Consider the following 22,408-nt stretch of genomic DNA (forward strand, 5'->3'; position numbering starts at 1 on the left):
ATATGGAGCTTTCGAGCTGCTGTGCTGTCCCGGTGGGTGCAGGAGAGACGTTTGCCTGCAGCCCTGCTGTGGCCGGAGCGGAAGGACAGGGTGTCCGTCTGTCCACCACCGCCCGCCTGAGGCTGCACAAGCCGCCCTGCACACCTCGGCCCCAGGCAGCGATCACCACGAGATGGCGAATGAAGTCAGCTTGCTGTTGAGTATTTTAAAACATTGCCTGCAACCCCACGCAGCTCGCTCCGAGGCTCTTTGCAGACGCTGTGTGTGACATGGACCCCAACGTCTTGCGTATGGGGGGACCAAGGCACAAAAAAGTCCGGTGCCGCCCTGAGGGTCCTGCACTGCGCTCACGAACGCATGGCTAACTTTCCCCCAGTCCCCCTCCCGGCTTTACCCGCTGCCTCTTAATGATCCTTCCCTAGAGCTCAGTAAGGATGGAGCCTCCAGGCAAAATCTTTCCATCCCCATAGGTTGGAGAGCTGTTTTTCACACCGTTTTACTAATTATTCTTTGCATTTAAAGCCAAATGGTTGCCCAACACCTTCATCCCAACCCAGGCTGGACTACCTCTGCTTTGGCACATGCCAGGATGCACCACAGCTGGAGAAGAGGGAGAAGCACCCACCCCCCATGAACCCCGGAGGGGCAGCCCACCTTGGGAGGGCAGACAAGGACAGGGCTGGGATGCCGGGGCAGATGGCAGAGTCCTCCAGAGCAGAGTTTTATGAACAAAAGATCATAGAATCATAGAATCGTTTAGGTTGGAAAAGACCTTTAAGATCATCCAGTCCAACCATTAACCTACACTACCAAGTCCACACTAAACCAATCAAGGGTAGACTAGACTAAACCATGTCCCGAAGTGCCACATCTACCCGTTTTTTGAACACTTCCAGGGATGGTGACTCCACCACCTCTCTGGGCAGCCTGTTCCAATGCTTGACTACCCTTTCCGTGAAGAAATTTCTCCTAATTTCCAACCTAAACCTCCCCTGGCGCAGCTTGAGCCCATTTCCTCTCTTCCTATCGCTAACTACATGGGAGAAGAGACCAACGCCCACCTCACTAGATGACTGATGCAATGGTGGGACATGGGCTGGGTGGTGGGTCAGGCCTCACTGTAGCTGCACAGTAACTCTTCCAGACAGCTCCTCTGCAAGGAGAACTCTCGTCTCCCGCTTTTTGAGGAAATAGAGTTTATTTCAAACTACATTCAGCAAGGCACGACCTCTTTCCTTTGAAATTGTTACCAGGGCAGGAGGCTTTTGCTTACAGAGTTAGGGAAAATATACTGGACACTCTGAGAGTATGGCTTTAGCGTCTCTGCTATTGTTGAGGTCTCTTGGTGCTTTCTGAATGGCACTGAATTCAAAAATAAGGTGATAACCCGCTCTCTGATCCCATTTCATCTGTATTCTACCGTCAGTCTACCCTCAGTCTTCCCTTTAAGCTTCCACCAAGGGCAACACACTGCATATGCAGAAAGGACATGCAAGAGAATGCAGAATATGCAGCTGGAATTCAGCTGTGAGCCTGAGAGCAACCATGACTGAAGGTCGACAGCATCGGTACCTGGCCATCTCAGACAGCAGCTGCAGTTCTTTTTAGAAATTAAGAAAAAACATCAATGAAGCAATTAAAGAGAAAAGCAATGCTTGAAGCATTCTCATGGGATTCAGCTTTTTGTGCATTCTGCTCTGTAACCAGGTCAAGATTGCGCTGCTAGAGCCACCCTGTTACTTGAAATGAAGGTAGCATCAGATGCTACTGGCTATAAAACCACGGGAACATACACATACGGAACCTACAGCTGAAACTCTTCTCCTCTGTTTCTTATTATTAATCAAGTACTTTGTTAAAGCAGGTGTTTGGAAATCAAGGGGAGGAAACCAGTGCTCAGGGCACTGCAAAAAATAACGCGTGTGTGCAACCACCACGGGGTCCGACTGCTGCCCTGGCTCCATACCTGTGCAGGAGAGCAGCTCCCTCTGCGTCCCGCTCTCCCTCCAGCTGGAGTTATGGGGAAAAACAACAGGAAAAACCAGCTTCTGAAGGGACTGACAGCCCAAATGTTGTGAGCTGTTAAGGAAGGCAGAGGAGAGCGAGAGAGCTCTTGCTAGGAACTGGCACAGCTGGGAAATGCTGTGATACCTGCCTGTGCTGCTTCGCAGATACAAGGGAATCAACTGAGGATCATGCTGTGACCTTGCATGAAAGCTGAGGGAATAACTGAATCATTTGGCTTACAGGCTGAGCAAAATCCACAACAGATTCTACCCCCTCAAAAAGCATTCATTTTCAGACAGTTTCCCTTGCTACATTTTCTACAATCTAAAAACCCTAAGCTGTTCTGCTTCCAAAATGCTTAGATCTATCTCAAATCCACTCTCTCACTTTTTTTTGGGGGGGAGGGGGATTAGAGTGAAGGGTAAAATATTGCTGAAACAACTCAACCAGATCCTTGAAAATCTGAAAAATGCTTCGTTCAACCCAAATCTGCCCACGTTACAAACAGTGTGCAGGCTCGCTCCGCGGGACGCATTTGCTAAAAACCAAGAGATGTGAGATTGCCTCTTCTGTATTCCACCGGAAGAAAACCAGCAATCCTCTCCTGTCCTCTCTGGAGCCATTTTCATACCCGGTGGAACACCTCCCAGCTGTGTCAGACATGTGCTTTCTGTCACAGGTAAAATGAACGGAGCGGCTCTGCGAGATGCTGCCTGCGTGAGCTGGAGAGGGGACGAGTACCTAAGCGTGGGGAGGGGAAAACGGGCAAAGCAGAAAATCCTTCTCTTTAAATTTATTTATTTTTCCTCTCCAGCTAAACCCGTTCGCCTGGCAGGCAAGGACAACTGCCGGCGCTGAGGCAGGGGCAGCAGAGGCGATGCCCACTTGCAGTCCTGCTCGCAGAGCGCCTGGCTGCGCTGGCACACCTCCCCGTGCTCGCTGCCACCATCAGCAGGGCAAACAGAAACCTGGCACACACCTGCCACCGCTCCGTGTGAGCCACCTTCTTCGCAGGTGCCCTCCGAAATCAGCGCAGGGGACACCTCATGCAATAGCTGGTTTGCAAGGCTGGCACTGAAGTGAAGGCAATCACCTCCCGTCCCCACCCCGATCGTCACGCAGAGTTATTCAGGTTCATGCTGCTGGCAGCTTTCTTGACTGCACAATGACACACGCTAAAAATATTTGCTGTTTGGACTAGATTTCACGTTTAAAAACGCGTAACAGATAATTACTTGCACCGCACAAACCTTACAGCTTCTGCTTCTGAGCAGATGGGAATTTGTAACAAACTTCGTCTGGCAAACCAGTGTCCCCTCATCTGCTACCACCTCATCTGCACCGTGCCGCCACACAGCGCCGAGCGTCCCAGTCCTGCTTCCTAACCCGGGTATTTCCATATCAAAGGCTTTTGGCTGCGGGTGACCAGGGAACAGCTCCAATCCGCCTGCCTGCATGGCTTCTTTTCAGACCCCACCACAACTTTGCTGCAGACTAAAACGAAATAATCAGCCTAGACAGAGTTCAGCTAAATAACTGAACTATTTTAATTGTACTCAGCAATAACGCTGATACTTTTGTGCAGGTGTCCAAAACCTACCCAGCCATGAGAGGCTGATGGGCTCTGAGCCCATCCCTTCCCATGCAATCTCCGGTATACCCCTAGGAAATCCCAGCCTATGGTTGCTACGTTAAGGCTGTGCCCTCCCCATTCAAACTCGACCTTATCTGACAGAGAAATACCTACCTTTGCCCAGTTCCTCCAGCCCTATCAGAAACGCAGCCGACAGCGTCTGCTTTGATCCCACAGAGTTCTGCTGCACTTGTACGTGCGTGGTTAAAGATCGCTCCAAAACACTTGTGAACAGATCGGACTTCATGGGACTGTTTCCCCAGATAAGCCAAACTGTTACTCCTTCCTTACCCTTCCACGTGACTCCCAAGACCTTTCCAACACATTTTTGTAGCGCAGATCCCAGATCTGGATAGAGTAGAGGTCTTTTCTGCTGCCCTATAGAAGGATAACGGTACACCCCAATGTTTGCTGAGGTTCCTCTGAGTATCTAGCCAAGACCTGAGTAGCCACAGCATTGCCCCTGAGTTCAGACGCGTTCATAGAATCGTTTAGGTTGGAAAAGACCTTTAAGATCATCCATCATCGTTCATGCACAACTGTCCTCACAGTCTTTTCAGAGGCTGCTCTCCAGTCTGTTCAGCACCCCACAAGGGGGGTTGGTACCTAACTTACACCAGACCCCAAAACATCCACCTCAGACCCATCCCTCCTTCAGCACTCTTCCCCTTCACTCCGTCTTTGGAGATACACGCTCTTCCACTGTGTTGTTCAGTCCTTCAGTCTTCATTTCATCTTTGCCCCTGCCTTCCTCATGGCTCCATGCACACAGAGTTCAAAGCCTGGCTCTTCTTTCATGCTTTCCTGCAAGAGCCAAACCTTCACGCATGCCGAAGGCTTGGCACGGTGGCTGGAGACCTCAGCGCGCCCATTGAGGCTGTGGCTGTATCCTGTATCCTGTACTCCCTGCTCACATCAACACCCTGAGAGCCCTCAGTTGATGCCCCCAAGGCATCCATCACACACAAGCACTTTGAAAACCCTTCACAACTCAGTCACCACCTTCCCTGGCCTCTTGTTACCTTACTGCAAGTCTGACTCCTGCTTTAACATTATTTATGACAGTTCATACCTCCTCCTCGCTTGCTTTCCCTGTAAGTCCTCTCCAGAGTCTCTTTTGAAGCAGAAAAAAGAAGGGGGGGAAAAGAAAAGGAGGGGGGTGGGGGAAGGATAAAAAAACCACCTGATCTTCCTCTAAAGTTTGCTGGAAGTTATTCTGGAGGTTACAGGCTTGCATCCCGAGAAACGCAGGGGTAGCACAGTTGTTTCAGAAGCTGGAAAACAGAGCAGGCAAACTGCCGTAGCAAAGCAGGACTGGCCCCATCTCCGGTTCAGCTGCGTCCACACGTCCTCCCCGGGACCGGCAGCCGGCGGGGGTTCACACCAAGACATCCCGGGGCAGCTGGAAAAGCTCTCCACACAGATCACTACCGTCAGACCAGAGGGATGATTTTTGCTCCGTCTTAAGGAAAGAATAATTACAGCCTGAAACAGCTCTAGAGCAGACAGCTAATAGAATTTTTGAGAGGCAATGTTCCCGTTTCATGCTGAACTCTGGCTTGCTTGGTGAATTTTTCTGAACCCAGCCTTTGCTGTTATGTGCTGTTAGCTGTGGTACTAGCACTGCTCTTCCCTGCTGCGGGGATCACGTTGGCATGGGCCAATTCATGTCCAACAGAGTTTGTCCCTGTTGATTTCCAGTTACATCTGATTTAAAGCTATCAATGGGCATTTACTCCTTTTCCAGCAGGACTTTATTTGACCCATTTTTCTTTCCCTCTGCTCACCAGCACCCCTCACTAGCAGTCTGACACAGCCCTCCTCTGCAGCCTCCACACAGAAGGAGTTTTGTTGCTAGTGATTCTTATGAACTCTCTGTCTTTGAGCAGGAGAGATTTACTTTTGATCGATGTCTGGCATCCAGTAATTTCATGCAACAGTGGAGAGAGATTCCCCTCTGCCATGGCACGCTGGTATGGCGTGAAGCCTTAGGGAGACAGACATGCTCGCTCTCCTGCCCTTGCATCTTGCACTGCCCTTCCCCAAATCATCTCGGGCACCTGTCCCTACCCTGGCTGCAGGCAAGGCAGAACCTGAGGCACTGAGACACCAGCTCTCCCAGATACCAGGGTGAGTTATGACTTGCAGGGGTTCACATGGTGCTTCGCCTGGCAGACCACTAATCCCTGATAACTTTACGCAGCGATAACCACTGATCTGGCCTAAACAAAACGTATTTTGTCGTCATCCAGAAAATCTCCCTTATTTTGAAGCAGACCAGGTCTTCCCAAGATCAGTAACGACAATGCCCATACTCTGATGTTACAATGCCAGTGTTTCTGCCGGTATATTTGGGATAGAAACAGATTTTTTTGTTGTTATTCACTGATGCTGCTTATGTTTTTAGCCATACAATGGATGTAACTGCAACTGGCATTATGATAGGAAAGTTTAATGATCCCAATTATCTCCTTGAATGTATCTTTGGCTATTTTCATCCACAGAAATAAAACTTCTACTGGCTGCCAGGCATCCTCAGCTGTTTTGCAATCACCATACACAAAGGCGGAACAGATTGACCAAGCAGCGACCCTGAACAATTGCCTACGTTAAGTGGTAATAAAGAAGATCAGGAGTTACGCGGCTGGCAAAAGTGATGCAGGGGAAAGGAGCAGAGTCGCCTCCTGCCACCAGCCAGGCCGTGCTGGTGGAGCTGCAGGGCTCCAGACGGTGCCACCCGGGGAGAACAGCAGCACAGCAATTAGCCAAACCATTAGCAAAACCAGTGGCCAGTTTTCTCCTCTCGCTTTGCTAAGGACCACGCTGTCAGCAGGGACTTCGCAGAGGAAAGCTGCTGTAACAACCTCGAAGAAACCACGCGGTCCTCATCGCGAATACTGCAGATGTTCAAGGGAAATGCCGAGTTTGAAACAGATGCTTTCCCAAATACTGCTGCTGCATACTCACGAGTGCTCACCGTAATTTTTATTATGGATCTTTGATAGCATATAAACCAGTATTTAGAGTGCATTGCTCTTCTATTAATCTAACCTGTATTATCCTCTCTAACTCTGTTCCCCTGCAAGCACATCCAAACCATGCTGCTCTTGTTTGACCTGACAGTCACTCTCCTCCACAAAGTTATTTTGGAATTATTTTGACAGCGGCAGCCACAGCTCCTTCAGCTAATTTACCCTCAGTTGCTACTTAACCATCTGAGCACAACTGTTCCCAGCTGAAAACCACTGTTAGGGAGACAAAGGCCAAGTGAAGAGAAAATCCACAAGCAGAAAGGTGAATGAAGAACCGAGTTAGAAGGTGACTCAAAATGGCTGTCTGATATTCTACATTTTTGAGAATTTGGATATGCACGGGGAGGGAAGGTAGGGAAAGAGACCTCAAGCCACAAGGAGACAGCAGGTACAGTGATGAGGAACTGTTGCTGATATTATGTCCTGCCTCAGAAATAGAGAGCACTGGATTTTAATGTGATTTTAAAACAAAATAAAATGTGTTTGTCAAATGATATTCTCATCAAATGTAACAGGCCTCACATGATTTAATAAAATTACTGTGTCAATAATTTCTCCATGAAACTGCATCTCTGTTTTGCAGCTATTTTACCAGTCCTGGTCTCTGCATGCGGGCACACAAAAGTGCAGCCAAACACATGCCTGCAGCTCATTTCACCAATGTTGCACAACATGAGCTCACCAGCAAACTGGCAGAAATATCAGCAGGATAAATGACTGCTGTCAAGAACAAATAAGAGACCTTTAATTACTCTATTATAATTTTATAATTTAAACCACCCAAAAGACTTTCTCACTGTCGTCTCTTGGACGTAGCTAGGTCACAAAAGAAGCTAGTGACGTTTAGCAAAACCCTCCACAAAAGCCAACAGCTCATGGTCCTCGACCTGGGAATGAGGAAACTCTTCACTGATGCTCCTTCTGCTAAGAAACAGCCAAGGAGTAAAGCCTTACGCTCGATGCCTCCTGCCAACATCCTACTGCAATCTGGTACCTGCCAAGATCTCCTAGCTTTGCTGGTGTCCTGGTATTTTGGTTCTTGTGTCCTGCGTTTTACCTTTTTATGTCAATACCTGGAGCAAGATACCCTCAGTATAGATCTTGACCAATTTCCCTTCCTGTGGACTAATGACGACTGGAGACCTGCAAGATCGCTGCTGCTCCCAGTAAGCACAGGCAGTAGTCGGTCAAGATGCAGAAATGAGCATGGGGCACATCCCAGCACGTGTGAGAATGAGCAGGTACATTTAACCAAAACTCAGCAAGGCGTTGGGCAAAGCCTGTGCACGCTTCTCTGCGGGTCACTGTCTGTCACTGTGCTTGCTTCCTCCCCAGCACCTTTTATCATTGCAAACCTCACTCCCCTGGCAGCACACTCAGAAGAGAACAGCAAAATTACGCATCTGCATTTTGTTCTCCTTTGTTGTGGGAAATGCCTATAATTTGAGCCAGCCCTTCCTCAGGAAGGCTTAAGGCTCAAGCATGAACACACGAGCAGGCAGCCAGTGCCCAGGAGCCCACACGGCACAGGAACCTGTTTGTGGTCCAGGAGCCCGATGACACAGGGGCATCACGGGGTTCAGACTCCAGCCTCCAGCCCACACTGCATGCTCCTGGGCCACCAGCACTCGGGGCTCACATACAGCTGTGCTGGGAAACTCCGCTCACTTCCTTGCCATCGCTACCAATGCTTAACATCAAGAGTCTCCCAACTTTACAGCGTCTACAGCAAAATTCACGTGCCCCTGAAGTCTGACTTCAAGCTGGCTGCTTGAGAGGTTTATGCCTCTCTCCCTCGCCTTCTAAGTCTTCCCATATTACATGGGGAACTTCAGCTCAATATTGCCTTTAATCTCAAAATACTCTTTGGAAGGAATGGCTGTTACACCATCATACTCTTTGTTAAATGGGGGGATGCAACCATTTTCCCTCTTTCGTTGCAATGATGTTCCTACAAAGACTTCACAATGAATGACAGAGAATCTTGTGCCATCACCTCCCCATCTTCCTACTGTCCTCTATTTCAGAGACAAAAGAACTGGACCAAAGGCTACAACACATGAAAAAACACATGCATAGATCACTCCTGCTAGGAAACATCACTGCTGCCCTGCATTATACAGCAAAGTCTGTGCGATAGAGGCCAGCACGGGTTTTATATGACTTTAAGCTATTACAGCTGCCTTTTAAATACATGAGAGACTGTATTTGAAGCTGTCTTGCATCTAATTCCCTATTGAACTTGCACTCTAATTTCTCACAAAACCTGAGTAGAATCAGATATTCCACAAAAACCATAGTATATTGAATACGAAAACCCAACACTGAAATAGAGGTAAGGAACAGCTTACATAAGTTGCATTCCCTGTAGTTTGGGATATTGAGACTGAGCCTTTGAAATGCACGAAATCTAGTTTGTTCATCATTTCCCAATTTATAGTCAGCTCAGTGGGAACAAGTATGTGCCTACTTTGATAACCTTTTGAAGAAAATGCTTGGCACTTCATTTCTCTTAAGAAATACACCTATTCTCTTTTTAGTTTGGTCCTTTTTTAGAAGCAAACTGGAAGATTAACCCAGCTGTATTTTATATTCATGCGGTACTTTCTATGGCCTGATCCATCTGACTCCCATAGTTTCTTCTGAATTAAAACGACACTGTCTATCACATCCCAAGCTGTGGCATGAAGCGTTTGTCAAGTAACACAGAAACACTGGTAGTCTGAAGAATCAAAATGTAGGGAGTGGAGGAAAGAACTGGTAAATAACACATCTTTTTTTAAAACAATTCTCTTTTCTGGAACACTGAATATAACATGGATTGCAAAGGGGTAGAAGAAGCAGCCTTGGAGAAACGACTTCTTTCAGAAGTAAGATTAGAGAAAACTCAGTAAAATATTAATACAGAACTTTCAAAATATTCGCTTAGAGGATGATGTATGTCACAAAAATGATCTCTCTATTTAAGATGATAAAAAGTAAACTGAAAGAGTAGTGTATAATATTAGGCTAGCACTGCTCAGTGAAAACCAGTCCCGGTTTTCTGACAAGACATTGCTGGTTGAAATGAAGACCCCGGAGCTCTGGCACAAGCCTCCAGCACGACCATGTATAACCCCTGCTATGTGCAACTACTACGGTATCTTTCTATTTTGCTCATGTGGTAGGCATTGAAAGCTCGCCGGGAAAGCCACAGGATTTCAGTGATGAAATACATGAGTGGGGGTTGAAGTGCTGCAAAGCATTGAGGTTTTCATGTGGAATTCAAATTAGATTTAAAGACCTACATACAAAATTAAATTCTAGCGGCTGCATTGTATTTCCAGTTAAAAGGAAGAGAAAGAGAGGCATTAACATAGTGCAGGGTCATGCACCAGTTATGTCTTATTAAGTATTCCAGCCTTCCTTAAGATAAGCATCACATATGGGTTCTTTTGCAGTTCACAGTTCCTTGCTTAAAGAGAGAGAGGTCTGGATAACACCCCTTCTGTCTCCCAGGGCCTCCTGGGCTGATTGACAGGAACATGTACTGCAGGGAACAAATGCTGCTCAAAGAAAAAACACGATTACTTTCTCCAAAGGGGGCCAGTGGGGTCATTTCTTTGTCACATCCTCTGCTCGCCATCTCTGGTTGAGGGAAAGACAAAAAGGAGGACTGACGTTTTTCTTTCCCAATAAAACTCAGGACGTGCTGAGGAACTGGTTTTTACTTATGATGGATGTCTTGCACTGAATTCAGAGTTAGGGCAGCAAAAGATTGCTCGAAATAAACATGGCATTTGGAGAGTTGAACCCCACCTCCGGAAACCAGACCACGTGGAAGCCCAACTCAGAATCCGCCTTCCAACCCATTTCAGCTACATTTTAGGTTGCTTTTTGGGAGATCAGCAATAAACATCTGATTTTATGTATCACCTTTGGCTACCGTCCCCCTGTGATGGACAGTGTTTGGCTTGGCTTCTCCTTGGACAGACCCACCAGGTGTTTTGAGGCTGGGCCACCCAGCACAGCGGCAATGTGCCCCATGAGATTGTTGGGTTTTTCAGTGCAAAGTGGTTTCCCTGAATTCAGCAACTTCTCCACTTGTTCCCCCATTTCTATCACAGCAGTCTCCTCTCTGCCAATACAAAGGGAACACCTCTAAGGTTTCCATTCTGTGCCATTCCAAATCTTCTCTCTGCTAAAACGGTTTCAAGCTATAATTGCCAAATGTTGTCACATTTAATGATGCTCAAGAACTTCTCCTATTTCTGTAGCTCCTGCAAAACCCTCCCCACCATTTCAGCATCTCCCTCTGCACAGCTGTGCCAGGAACAGTCCATCTTCCCAATCCTCCCCTCTGCTATAATAAAGCTCAGAGGTGGAAGAAGCCAGGCACTTGCAGAGGCAGCAGACACCAGAACAGCTTTTCCAGTTAATAATCTCAGGGCCAAAGCATTTCCCTTCCCAGAGACCTCTGCTAGTCTGCAAATGCCAGCATTAGCACATCAGCACATCATCAGCTACTTCAATCCTTCATACTTTTCCCCAATTGCTCCTACCTAGAACCAGGAATTCACCACTCAACTTATTCCTTCCAAAATGCAAGGTGGTGGTAGGGAAATGGAATTGTATTAATAAATATCCATTTGAAACAAGGCTCCTGATCTGATGAAACAAAAACCCAAAAACCTGACTAAGCAGCAGGAAAGTCATGCCAACAACTAGATTTTCAGTGAAATAAGAGAATTAGCAGTCCCTAAATAGAGGGGTTAAGGTAGATTGAAAATGTCAAGTCATTCATATTTTATAAGGTAACCATGGTTATTTTTTATGCATTCCTTTGCAGCATGAATGCAGATGATGAAAAGTATTCATGGGCCAATTGAAACAAAAATAAAACTGAAGAGATATCTTGATGGTAATTTAAACCTTGAACTGCGGAAATTAATCAGTCCACACAGACACGAAGAGCATTCAGCTGATATTGCACCACAAAAACCCCTCGCTAAATAGGCAAATAAAAACCATTTCACAAAGGATGAACATCTTGAAAATCACCCTGACTTTAGCCCTAATGTACCTGCAGGGATCAATATTGCTGGAGCAGGATAGGTCTGGTCTGATGTGTGAAGTTGCCCATGTGGCCTCTGGATAAAGAACAACTGGTTTTAATTTAATTTGTACAAGCTGCTGGAAAAGCAGAGGATCGCTCCTCCTGGCATGCTGCAGCCCCTTGTGCTGCCCAGCGAGGGGGTCACTAATGGTCTGGATACGTTAAGTCTTCTCTACTGCTGCTTCTTGAGATAATTTTGCATGCTTTTCCATTAGGCTAATGAGATCTCTTGGTCGCACTTGCCTCGCTGGCAAGTAGTGTCACTCCTTACAGTGAGGGCAGGGGAGCAGCGCAGCAGATCAGAAGGGGAGGACGGGAAATGGCGAGGGTGCCCAGTTGTGACAATTAATAACCGAGTGCTCTATTAAGCAAACTAAAACAGGGCTTTGGTTCAGCTGAGTCCCCATGGACTTCTGCAGCAAATCATGAATTAAATCCATCTCCAGAACCCTGTGACGGAGGGGCTCCCAGCAGCCAAAACATTTTGCATGGCAGTAGAGAGCAGAAATAAGAGCCTGCTCCTCTACTCCAGAACCTGTCTGGATGCTGAAACCATTTTCTGTCCCTTAAATAATACACCATAACAAGACTTGTTTTGGTGGAACAAGTGACATTTGGCTAGGCATCTGCACCTCTAAACCCAGAGGGAAGATGGCAGGAGGTAGCGTGGGAAGGATTCAGTGCAGAAGACTTCTTCAGTCCAGTAAACATCTCCGGTTAGTGTTAGAAGAAAATGACTGACTCTTCCTCTGCAAGTCTTCACCATTGCTGCATGACGTTGTAATTTCTCTGCTAAACATCTGCTCTTTGGATGCACACTCTAGCCTAGCTTCTGTAAAGGGACTGTAAAACCAGAAGATGTCCATAGTAGGGCCAGAACTGGAAGTTCCTACTGCACGAAAACATACATCCCCAACTGGCAGCTAACAGGGTTAAAACACCCTCTGATTAAACGAAAGCATCTTTAATTAGTTTAATTGACCATGCCTCAGCCAAGACCATCTGCTCAGCAGCATTTGCCTGCTCTTTGCAGGAGCGATTGATCAGCCATAGCTAGAGAATACAGCATTAGGCTACATCAGATTTATTTTGTTTAATAGAAGAGCTAATTTGCTTTAAATTTAATTACAGGGGCCAAGATTGCTCTCTAAGTCCATAACAGCACAGAACATAAGCTGATCCTACAGCTAATGGATGCACATGTAGGTCCATACGTGTCTGTGCAAATCAGACACTCGGTGATGACAGCTTGGGGGAGAGAGCCACGCTGGCAGAGAGCAATCGCTGCACTTTCCTCCCCAAAAGGCAGCAGCACCGTGGCACGCCCCACTTGCCGCCATGTCCCCCTCCAACTGGCTGAGCTCTTCCCCGCAGGTCTCCACTGGATGCTGGAGGAGACCGGGTGTCGGATGCTGGAGCAGACAGATGTTCCATCTCAACCACCTCGCCTGCTCCTAATTATAAGACACTAAATGATGCATCACATGTGGGGTCGCTGTTTCTGCACTGCGTGGGACGAACCGGGACAATCAGGGGACCAGTCTGTACCTCCTGGGTGACGTCCATCAGCAAACCTCTCCCAAACGTGGTGGCTGGCAGCCGAGGGTCCAGCGGAGCCAGACATCACACTCACCCCATCCCTGACACTGCACTGTCCCTTTCGGTTTCTCCACTCTCCCATGCCAACATCATTCTCCAAAATATTACACCCTGAGCCGATGAAGAAGGGCCATTCCCCCTCCTCCCTGAAGAACCACATGTATCTACATCGTGTTATTTTGAAGAAGAAAGTTTCATTCACTTCCCAACGCTTTTTTCCTTTTTCAATTTCCCATCGGGCTCTAAATCACCGCCATCTTTGGGAGATGCTCAAGCCCTGACAGGCATGCTGCGGCTGCCACTGGCTGCTACAGGAGTAATTACAACCCTGCAGAAGGCTCCAGGCGGCCATTTCCGTTTCCATGGAAATAAATACTGAGTTACTGAAAACAGAGTATGATGCTTTACGGATTTTGAGGCTTTTGATCTTCTCAAAGCCACCGTAACCCATTTTTATTGGTGGTGGCTTTGTTTTTGGGGGCGGGGTAGATAATGTGGAAACAAGCGGAGCGACCAGAAGGTGTTTTGAAGGAGTGAAAGAGGGAAAAAAAATCCAAGGGGTCTGGCTAACACCCTGGGGATGTGCAAGGGGGACAGCGGTGTTGGCCGAAGCTGCCAGTTGTCCACAGCATCCAGGTTGGATCCAGGCCCCAGAGAGAGGAGCCTGTGGAGCCTTGCTGGTCCTGGCCTGCAGCCCTGCAGCAGCCCCAGCTCACCGCCACCGCCCCGTGACAGTCCGTTTGCGGGGACGCTGGGGCTGAAGCAAACCTCCTGCCCTTTTGGAGGGGTCATTATAGCCAGCGGTACTGCTTAAATGCCCAGAACTGCAGATTCCAACCCAAAGCATTCTATGATTCTCTGATTCTATGGCCATTTCATAGGCATTGAGCTTCAAGATGAAGCTAGAACAAAAAGGAATTGGTTTATGTTCTTCAAAAATGATGAAAAGGGAGCAGAAGGGAGTGATCTGATACTAAAGCCTTGTATCTCTGAATTGAAGGGACACAGAGATGTGCACAGACAGGTAACTCCACGCTGCGTGCAACGACCCTGGGCTCAATTCTCATTGCAAAGCATGGCTGGGACTTTTTCATCACAACAAACTAAATGAAATACTTGGTTTGGGGAGGATACACACAAACCAAACATTTAGTCTGAGGTCACCTTAACCTTCAACTCACCGTCTGAGCTGTTACAGTGCCTCACAGGAGTTTCTGTCCTTAGTTGTTTCTGCCCTAACTTGGGCTGCATCTTCCAGGCACCACTGCAGCATCTCTGCAATGGGCTCAACGCACCACAGCGAGTCAAGAAAGGAAGTTTGGGAAAACCACCTGAACTGCAGAGATGAGAGAGGGGCAGAAGGTGAGACACCACATCAGCAAATCATTTCTAATACTGACTTGAGCTAAAATCAAACATTTGATTCAGGACAAAAATCCTAAATATCTTTTCTGCTAACACTTCTGAAACCAATTTTTTTGGCAGGGGAACTTTCTGCTTTGTGAGAAATGTCAGCCTTTGGACACAGTGTCCTAATTTGTCTGCAAAAATAAATGTCAAAACAGTGAATTGTAGTTTTAAGCCAGCTCTGGTCGGCAAAATTTGGGTTGAAATGTTTCCTAGCTAAAATCACAGGCCCCCCCAAACTTACGAAACAATTCCAATTGTACTGCTTAGAGACTTTCATCCCTTTACATTAAACAGCCACCAGACAGCGATGGGACTTGGTCTGTGTCGTAGCCCACTCACACATGCACGTTTCTCTGATGTTTTACCTTCTACCCGGATGGACAGGAATAGATGCTGAAAAACCACAACCATATATTACTATGTATTACTCAGCAGGTTTGACATGCATATATTTAGCTGTTTTCAAGTCTAATATCTAAGGGAATTAGATGAAATTGGAAGCTTAGCACAGGTATTTTGCACATTTAACAGGAATGCCACAGTGTATGGGACACTTCAGGCCCAGGAAAGAAGAGAAAGTCTGATTGTGAAGCCTGTGAATTCAGACAGCCCAAGAGTCCAGCGCTTCCTCCAAAGCAGGAGGATGGAAGTGTGCAGCTCATCATGGATTTGGTTTGGACATCAGCTACTGCCACTGGATTAACTGAACAGCACTGTACCAGCTTCTTCTTTTCTCACTGTAGCTAAAAATGACTTTCAAATGCAGCTTCAGATAGAAAAGTAAATCACTGCTCTGCAGCTGGGGAAGAGCAAGATGGGGAGAACACCACAGCCTGATTTTCAGAGATGCTGCTGCAATTCAGCCGTTATGAAGGCCAGTGGGAAATACAGGGCTCGCGCCCAAGGAAACGCCAACTGCAGCAAAGACCCAGTTGGAACTGCCGAACACTTACAGAATATAGCTCCTGTATGACTTTTCCACAGTCACAGGTTAATTACAAAGCAGCAGAGCTAAACCCAAGCCTTGCCAATGGCTTCTGGACCAGAAACCCCAGATTCAAACACCCTTCTCCCTCCACGACGCCTCTCGCACAGCAGAGGAGCTCGCTGCTGGAGCCGGAGATACTCAGTTCCCACGCTGACTCCAGTGGAGCAGAAACACCAAGCCACATAGTGTGTGTTATGCAAAAAACTTAAGCCTCTGTGTATGATTTAAAATGTTCTAGTCAGAGGTTGTGCTTAACAACACCGTTATCTCCACAACCATTCAGCTACACCACCGCTTCCCATCTTTGCTTCCTAAAAGCCTTTCCAACCACATCAATCCCTTTTGCTATCTCAGATCGTGCTGTATCACTGCTATCACATTAAGAATACACTTGTCTCATACCACCTGGGGATATTGTATTAAAAAAAAAAAATCCCTTTAGAAATCATCCTCCTTCTGCACAAACAAAATATGATTTCAGAAGTGAATGAAAACACAGTCCCAGTGATGTAATCACTATCTAATTACTGAGCATGATGTAACAGGAGGCCACACAGAGAAAAGCACCTTCTTCTAGATCACAGGAGAAGTTCAAGCAAGTGTTTGGGGCTCTCAGCACCATTCCTGCTCATGCTTTAGGAGGACAATAACTAAGCTAACTCTTCTTACCCCTTGCCTCCTTGCACAGCCTCTGGGGCGGTTTCACCCCGCACACCAAAGCAAGGCAGAGCACATCAAACCAGCCGGCCCCCCCGCTCCCAGCCAACGGGAGCCATGGGAGAAGCCGATCGGCTTTGCTTTTCTAAGCACAGGTGATTGACTGATAAACTGCATTAACAGCACCACGCTGCTGCTCCAGAAAGAGTGATGGCATTCAGACAGCCTGCCAGGGAAAAGGCTCCATTTCCCAATTCCTCCCATGCACGGCAGACAAGCGCAGGTCAAAAATAAGCATAGCTTATACTGCGCCAAACCACCGCTGGGAAGCTCGTTATGGCCCCCAGATTTGTTGGGGAGGTTTGCTCGGTCTCAGAGCACAGCCTGGGGCTGGCACCACGGCGGGCTGCCGAGCCAGGGTCCGTGGTGGGCTCTGGCAGGATCTGCCTGTACGCTGCCCGAGGGAGGAAAGCAAGCATACTAATCACCCACACGTGTGCAAGTTGAGCCCACACGGCGTTTCTGGGAATATTATAATTTCAGTGCATCCAGGAAAATGCCAGACAGTGTTTTCCTTTTACTTAAAGCTTATTCACAAACAGAATATATAAAATATTTTGTTCTTACAAAACAGGCGACAGAAGCTTCAATCAAATTATTAAGAAAAAGATTTAAGTTGTACTTCCAATTAACTCCGATGAGACAAGAGCCAGACCCACAGAGTTAGCGTGTCTTCACAGGGAGGCAAATGAGCGCAGCTTAGGCTGACTCCGACTGAAACGCAACCCGGACTGAAACAAAACAGCACAATGGAAATAAGTGACTATTTTTAATGATTATGGGGCCAGTGCCCCAAAGCCCAATGGGTGCGCTCTCTGCTGCAAGTACAGCTGCAGGCGCAGGCTGAGATGTTTACACACCCACCCGGGAAGAGAGCTCGCTGCTGATTTCAGGACAGGCTGGCAGAGCAGAGGTGTTTACAGAAGATGGTTTGTCAGAGAGAGACAGATGCGGCAAATGAAAATTTATGAAAATGCAAAGTGGTGGGGCGAGGGGGAGAGCGAGTGGCTGGAAGGAAGTCCCGCACAAGCGTGTCCCAGCCCTGCCACCGCTGCAGCACACCTGTACAGGCAAAGCAGGGAGCCATCCCTCCCCTCCGCCTGCCCCGGGTCCCCTCCTACCCAGTGCCCACCCGGGCTGCTGCAACACTCTACGCACGATTTTTCTCTCTCCAGATGTCTCCAGTTTTAGTGCTGCGACGTTGGCAGGTGCCTCTGGCTCCCTAACTGGTGTCAGGCTTCCCATGTTGGAGATGTCGCTGGTGCAGCGTGGCTCAGTGCAGTCCAAGGGGTTACAACACAGGAGAGTTTCCAAGCCATGAAGGGCTGTGCCCAGGGCTTGACTTGCATCTCCAGCCTGCAGCAATCGGGCACCCAGCTGCTGTTGTGGCTTTGAAATCTGCCCTATGCCAGCACCAAGAGCTTTTGGACTAGGAAATAATTTGCTACTAGAGTTTAGGAGGGAAAGGGAAAAATCTCCTGTTTCAAGGCTGATGCCAATGCTTCATCATGAAAGATTAGGAAGAAACTTTCATGGGGGGAAAGGGGCACGTTACCAAATCACTGCTCATTGCATATAATTTCCCGCTCTCCCCCTGCAGCTCTGCTGCAAAAAACATGCTAGCCAAGTAGCACACACCTTTGACTTTTGCTGGGAACTCCCCATACAAGCTAAGCAAATGAAAACATTTGTAGGTTGATACATTTCACTTACGCCCTACAACAGACTGGTTGCAAGCGATGCCTGAGACCCTGCAGGAAGGAGTAGTGGTGAACAGCAATTTTGGTGCTTCACGTTGAAGTTCAGAGCAGCTGCTGCGGCTCTCCTAAGGGCTGCCGGTGGCCAGAGAGCTCCAGAGATCCCTCTGGTATAGCCCAGATGACATGACCACAGGTAGCACTGAAATAAGGGTCCCCACAGCAAAGCCTGCAGTTCCACTGGGTGCTGACTGCTGCCTTCCCTGCAGCACCCAACAGGAGAAGGAGCAGCAGCGATCTGCTCCCACCTCTGCTCCCCGCAGGACAGGCTCCCACCCCACCATGCCAGCACCATGGCACCGTAGCCACTCGCACTGTACCCCAGCAAAATACTAAATGGCTGAACGACCGCTGGCCTTGCAGCTTTCTGAGCCGTACCTTGTATAAAGGGCTTTCCCTTCTGCATAGCTAATCCTCACTATCCAGGTATTAAAAACAGAGTAACTCCCATGCTAATACTCGCTTTCAACAGAAATTATGTCTTTCTCTAAAAGCTTAAATTACAGGTTTGCTGCCTCTGAGTATTGGAAAAGATCCAGAATTAAATCATTCACTTCCAGAGTAAAGCTAGGAGCTACTGCAGGAAACAGGTTGCTCGATGCAACAGGGCAATTTGCAGGGAGCAGCTACTGGGTTCGTGGTGTCAGCCAGAAAGGCTCTTATAAGCAGAGATCATCCACAAAGCAGCACAGCCATGATTAAATACTGTTTTCAGCATCACTGGGAACCACAAAGCAAGAAGCTAGGATCGCACACACACTCACACAGATCCACCCTAGTTCCTTAGCTGAGCAGAGGTCAAGGGAGGATGAGAGACACAGGGCTTGAGTTGGTTTAAGTTAATAAAAAAACAAAAAAACCAAAAAAAAATACCCACTGCAGAACTGACTCAGCTCTCAACACATCACTGAAAACATTATGGTTTTGATTTTAAAGAAGTCCTCCAAGAGAGGATGGAGGCACGAAATCTGGTTTGTAAACATAATTTATGAGGACCGATGCAGTCCTTGCTGTTGCCTTTTTGCTGTGAAGACACCTTACTCAGGGACGTTTATTATTCTCTCCCCACTCTGCCATTAAGGTCTGAGATGAAGAACAAATGCAAGATAATTAAGCTCCTTACAGGAGAAAAAACAGATCAAACATAATTTTCTATGTCTTGAAAAGAATTGGAAATGTCTAGACAGACGACAGACAAAATTGGTCTTGAATGTACTAATTTCAATAAGCTAAACCCCTGAATTACGGGGAAGAGATTGAGGTCTGCTCCTCTCCAAAAACTTTCCACAGCATTACCTTACCCTCCCTGTGACTCTGACATCCTTTATCCCGCCTGTGGTATTTATATCCGATAGCAGGGGACTGTAATCTGGGTCACCCACAGCCTGGACAGCCACCGCCAGCCCTCAGCAAGAGCTGCTGGAAATGCAAGCAGCACTGCAGAGTCCCAGCTCCGTGCCTCTGGGGAACTGGCTCTTACTGGGGGAGAAAAAGAGAGGAATGGGAAAGGTTTTCATCTGTCTGGGAACTCATAGTGCAAGCAGAGCCACCCTGAGGTCATGGGGGTTTGGGACACACTCTCCTTCCACCATGGGCACGCAGGGGTCACAGAGGCTCCCTCTATTTAAGGAGAGCCCGTACAACCTCAATAAGCGAGTTTGCGTAAGACATCCACCCCGGGGGGCACCTGAGCTTCAAGTGCTAATAAGGTTATTGCAAGGCTGCAAGAACATACTTCTGTCATTTAGATTGGTGATGTGACAGTGGAAAGGCAAGCAAATCACAGCAAAACAGCTCACTTAGGCACCATCAAAGACCTGCTCATCCAGAAACAGAGCTGGAGGAATAAAATTTTCCCATCTGGTCAATCCTATGGGATTTCAGGAAAGAAAACTTTATATAAAAAGACCTTCGAAAACATCTGCAGAAAACCCTAAGCAACGAACCAAGAGAACACAAGCATGAGCAAGGGGAGGAAGACCGCCTGGACAGCCAGAACAAAACTGCCAGTGCAGAAGTTCCACCACGAACCAAAACCCCCTTCCCTAGTGGAATTTCTCTCAAAAACAGTCTGATCAGACCCAAAGTTTCCAGTTCATAAGAGCAGTATTTCCCATTGGCAAGCCGTTCCCCAAGAAAACCCCTTCCATTCCCGCCCAGCCTGGGAGAAGGACCTTACCTGACACGCATTGTACAGAAGCTGATGCTCAAATTTCTTGATCCCCAAAATGTTCTGGAACATCTCGTAGAGCTGCTCCTTGCTGAGGATGAGCTCCGAGGCAGCGCTCGCCGTCATCCTGGCCTGCTGCTTGCGGGGATCCTCTTCCCCACGGTAAATAGCGTCAAACTTTGCCATCCAAGAGCTCAGGACCGTCTCCTTGCTGAGGCCATCAATTTCTGGCAGGCTGCGCACTCTCTTCTCAATGTGCTTCTTGAAGACCTCCCGGGAGTCATTTGCCGAGCACCCTCCGCTCTGCACCATCCTAGCAACACGGTCGCTTTTTAGGAACACCTGCAAAAAAGCGGTGACTTCAAATGGTGTCAGTTAAAAAAAAAAAAAATCCCCCTTAAGTACCACAAAATGTGGTTTCACTGCTGGGAAGCCCACTAACTGGCTTCCAGTACACTTCCCAATGCCTCACTCAACAACCACATGTCGCCAGATGGACAAAGGTTTCAGCTGTACTTTGCGAAGCATAATGAAATTACGTGAAGCTTCTGCTTTGCATCCGCTAAAATGGAATATTTTGATGCAATTAGACCTCATGCGATGTTGTGGTCACACCTCACCAGGTACATAAATGCCCTTTGGGAAAGCAAGATTATATTTTGCTCTATCAAATGTTTTAGTAAGGAAATTATTGCACAACTACACTCACCTGGCCAAATTCTGCCCTGATAGAGGGAGCCCAGTCATCCTACTCAAGTCAACAGCATTGCATTGCATTTATCCTGGTAGCCAGGCCCCTGGGAAACCTCTGACCAGTGCAAGGACCAGGCTTACATTAAGCTACTACACCAGAGATCTTTGCAAACTGCCATGCTGTCCTCCCAAGAGGACAAGAATGGCATTGCATTCATTAATTTAATGTTACCTTCCGTTAACTAACATGTGTGTCTTCACTTCTCCCATACCCTGATCTTTCCAACCTGGGCAGCCAGCACTGGAAGAGTACAGTTAAAATGCCCCAGGAAAGGACAAGAACGAATGGCCTGATCTTTGCAAACTGATGGGTAAACACCAAGGCAACTCAGATCATTCAAAGGCACGCAGCCAGTGGCATGGCCACAGGCGGACGAGGCCAAATCCCTTCCTGCTCCAGCTCTGCTGAAGTAGCACAGGATGGTTCAGTGCAGCTTGAAGCTGCTTGGGAAGGCTTTGCAGAGAGAGCAGCCTGCAAGGTGCAGGACACTGACAGCAGGAGGGAGGGAGAAGGTGTTTGATGAAGATGCTCTTCCCACTGCAAGAGCAGCAGAAGGGTCAAAACATAACAGACCCCTGCAGACCAGGAGATGCCATGGGAGCAATGCAGAGCTGAAGGGTGAGAGATGGACAGGGGGATATTGTGTTGGCTCTCCTTTCCCAAGCCCTGAATATGGGAGAGCAATCGATGCCCAGCAAGAACTGCTGTTTTATTAATGATGCTGAGAACGGATGAATGCAGCAGGCTGGGAAGAAGCTGTGCCAGCACCAGGGTGTATCTGTCAGCTTTCAATAATTAAAGAGCTCCAGGATGACCTAAGGACATGGTAGATTTTTTTTTATACCACTCAGCAACATGGCAGTCCATGTTCCCAGATGCTTGACGGCACAGCATCTGTCAGGAGCAGTAGTGGGTTTTGCTCCAGGACCAGCCCAGAAATGCTTCTGAGGAAGAGCTGGGCTGTTTCCTTCCAACATCACTGTGCTGGGGAACACTCCCTGCGGACAAGACAGGCAGGATGCCACCAGCAGCCTCTTCAGTCTGTGCTGAAATGATACCAGCACACATTTTGTTTCCTTGCAGAACTTAAATATGAGTGATAACACCCTGGGTGTGCGCAGGTGCTTTTAGGTAATAGATGAGAGCTACCAAAATCCAAGCTGCCAGCGCAGCTGAGGAAGTCCCCAGCACGCTGACTGCTGGAAACAGCGGGAGGTCACGGCGAACGGCCTCGCTGCTGCATCCT

General features: G+C 47.8%; 1 protein-coding gene across 9 annotated transcripts in view; it reads right to left on the reverse strand.

The window, feature by feature from the left end:
- The window catches only part of CADPS (calcium dependent secretion activator), a 227,458-nt gene that overhangs the window by 152,753 nt on the left and 52,297 nt on the right, over positions 1 to 22,408 (reverse strand). For all 9 annotated transcript variants that reach the window (XM_075714588.1, XM_075714587.1, XM_075714586.1 and 6 more), the window contains exon 3: positions 20,418 to 20,750. In XM_075714588.1, the coding sequence (XP_075570703.1) occupies positions 20,418 to 20,750 (333 nt within the window). The remainder of the gene's footprint in view (positions 1 to 20,417; positions 20,751 to 22,408) is intronic.

The sequence above is a fragment of the Pelecanus crispus genome, chromosome 7 (genome assembly GCF_030463565.1).
Source record: "Pelecanus crispus isolate bPelCri1 chromosome 7, bPelCri1.pri, whole genome shotgun sequence".
NCBI classification, from domain to species: Eukaryota; Metazoa; Chordata; class Aves; order Pelecaniformes; family Pelecanidae; genus Pelecanus; species Pelecanus crispus.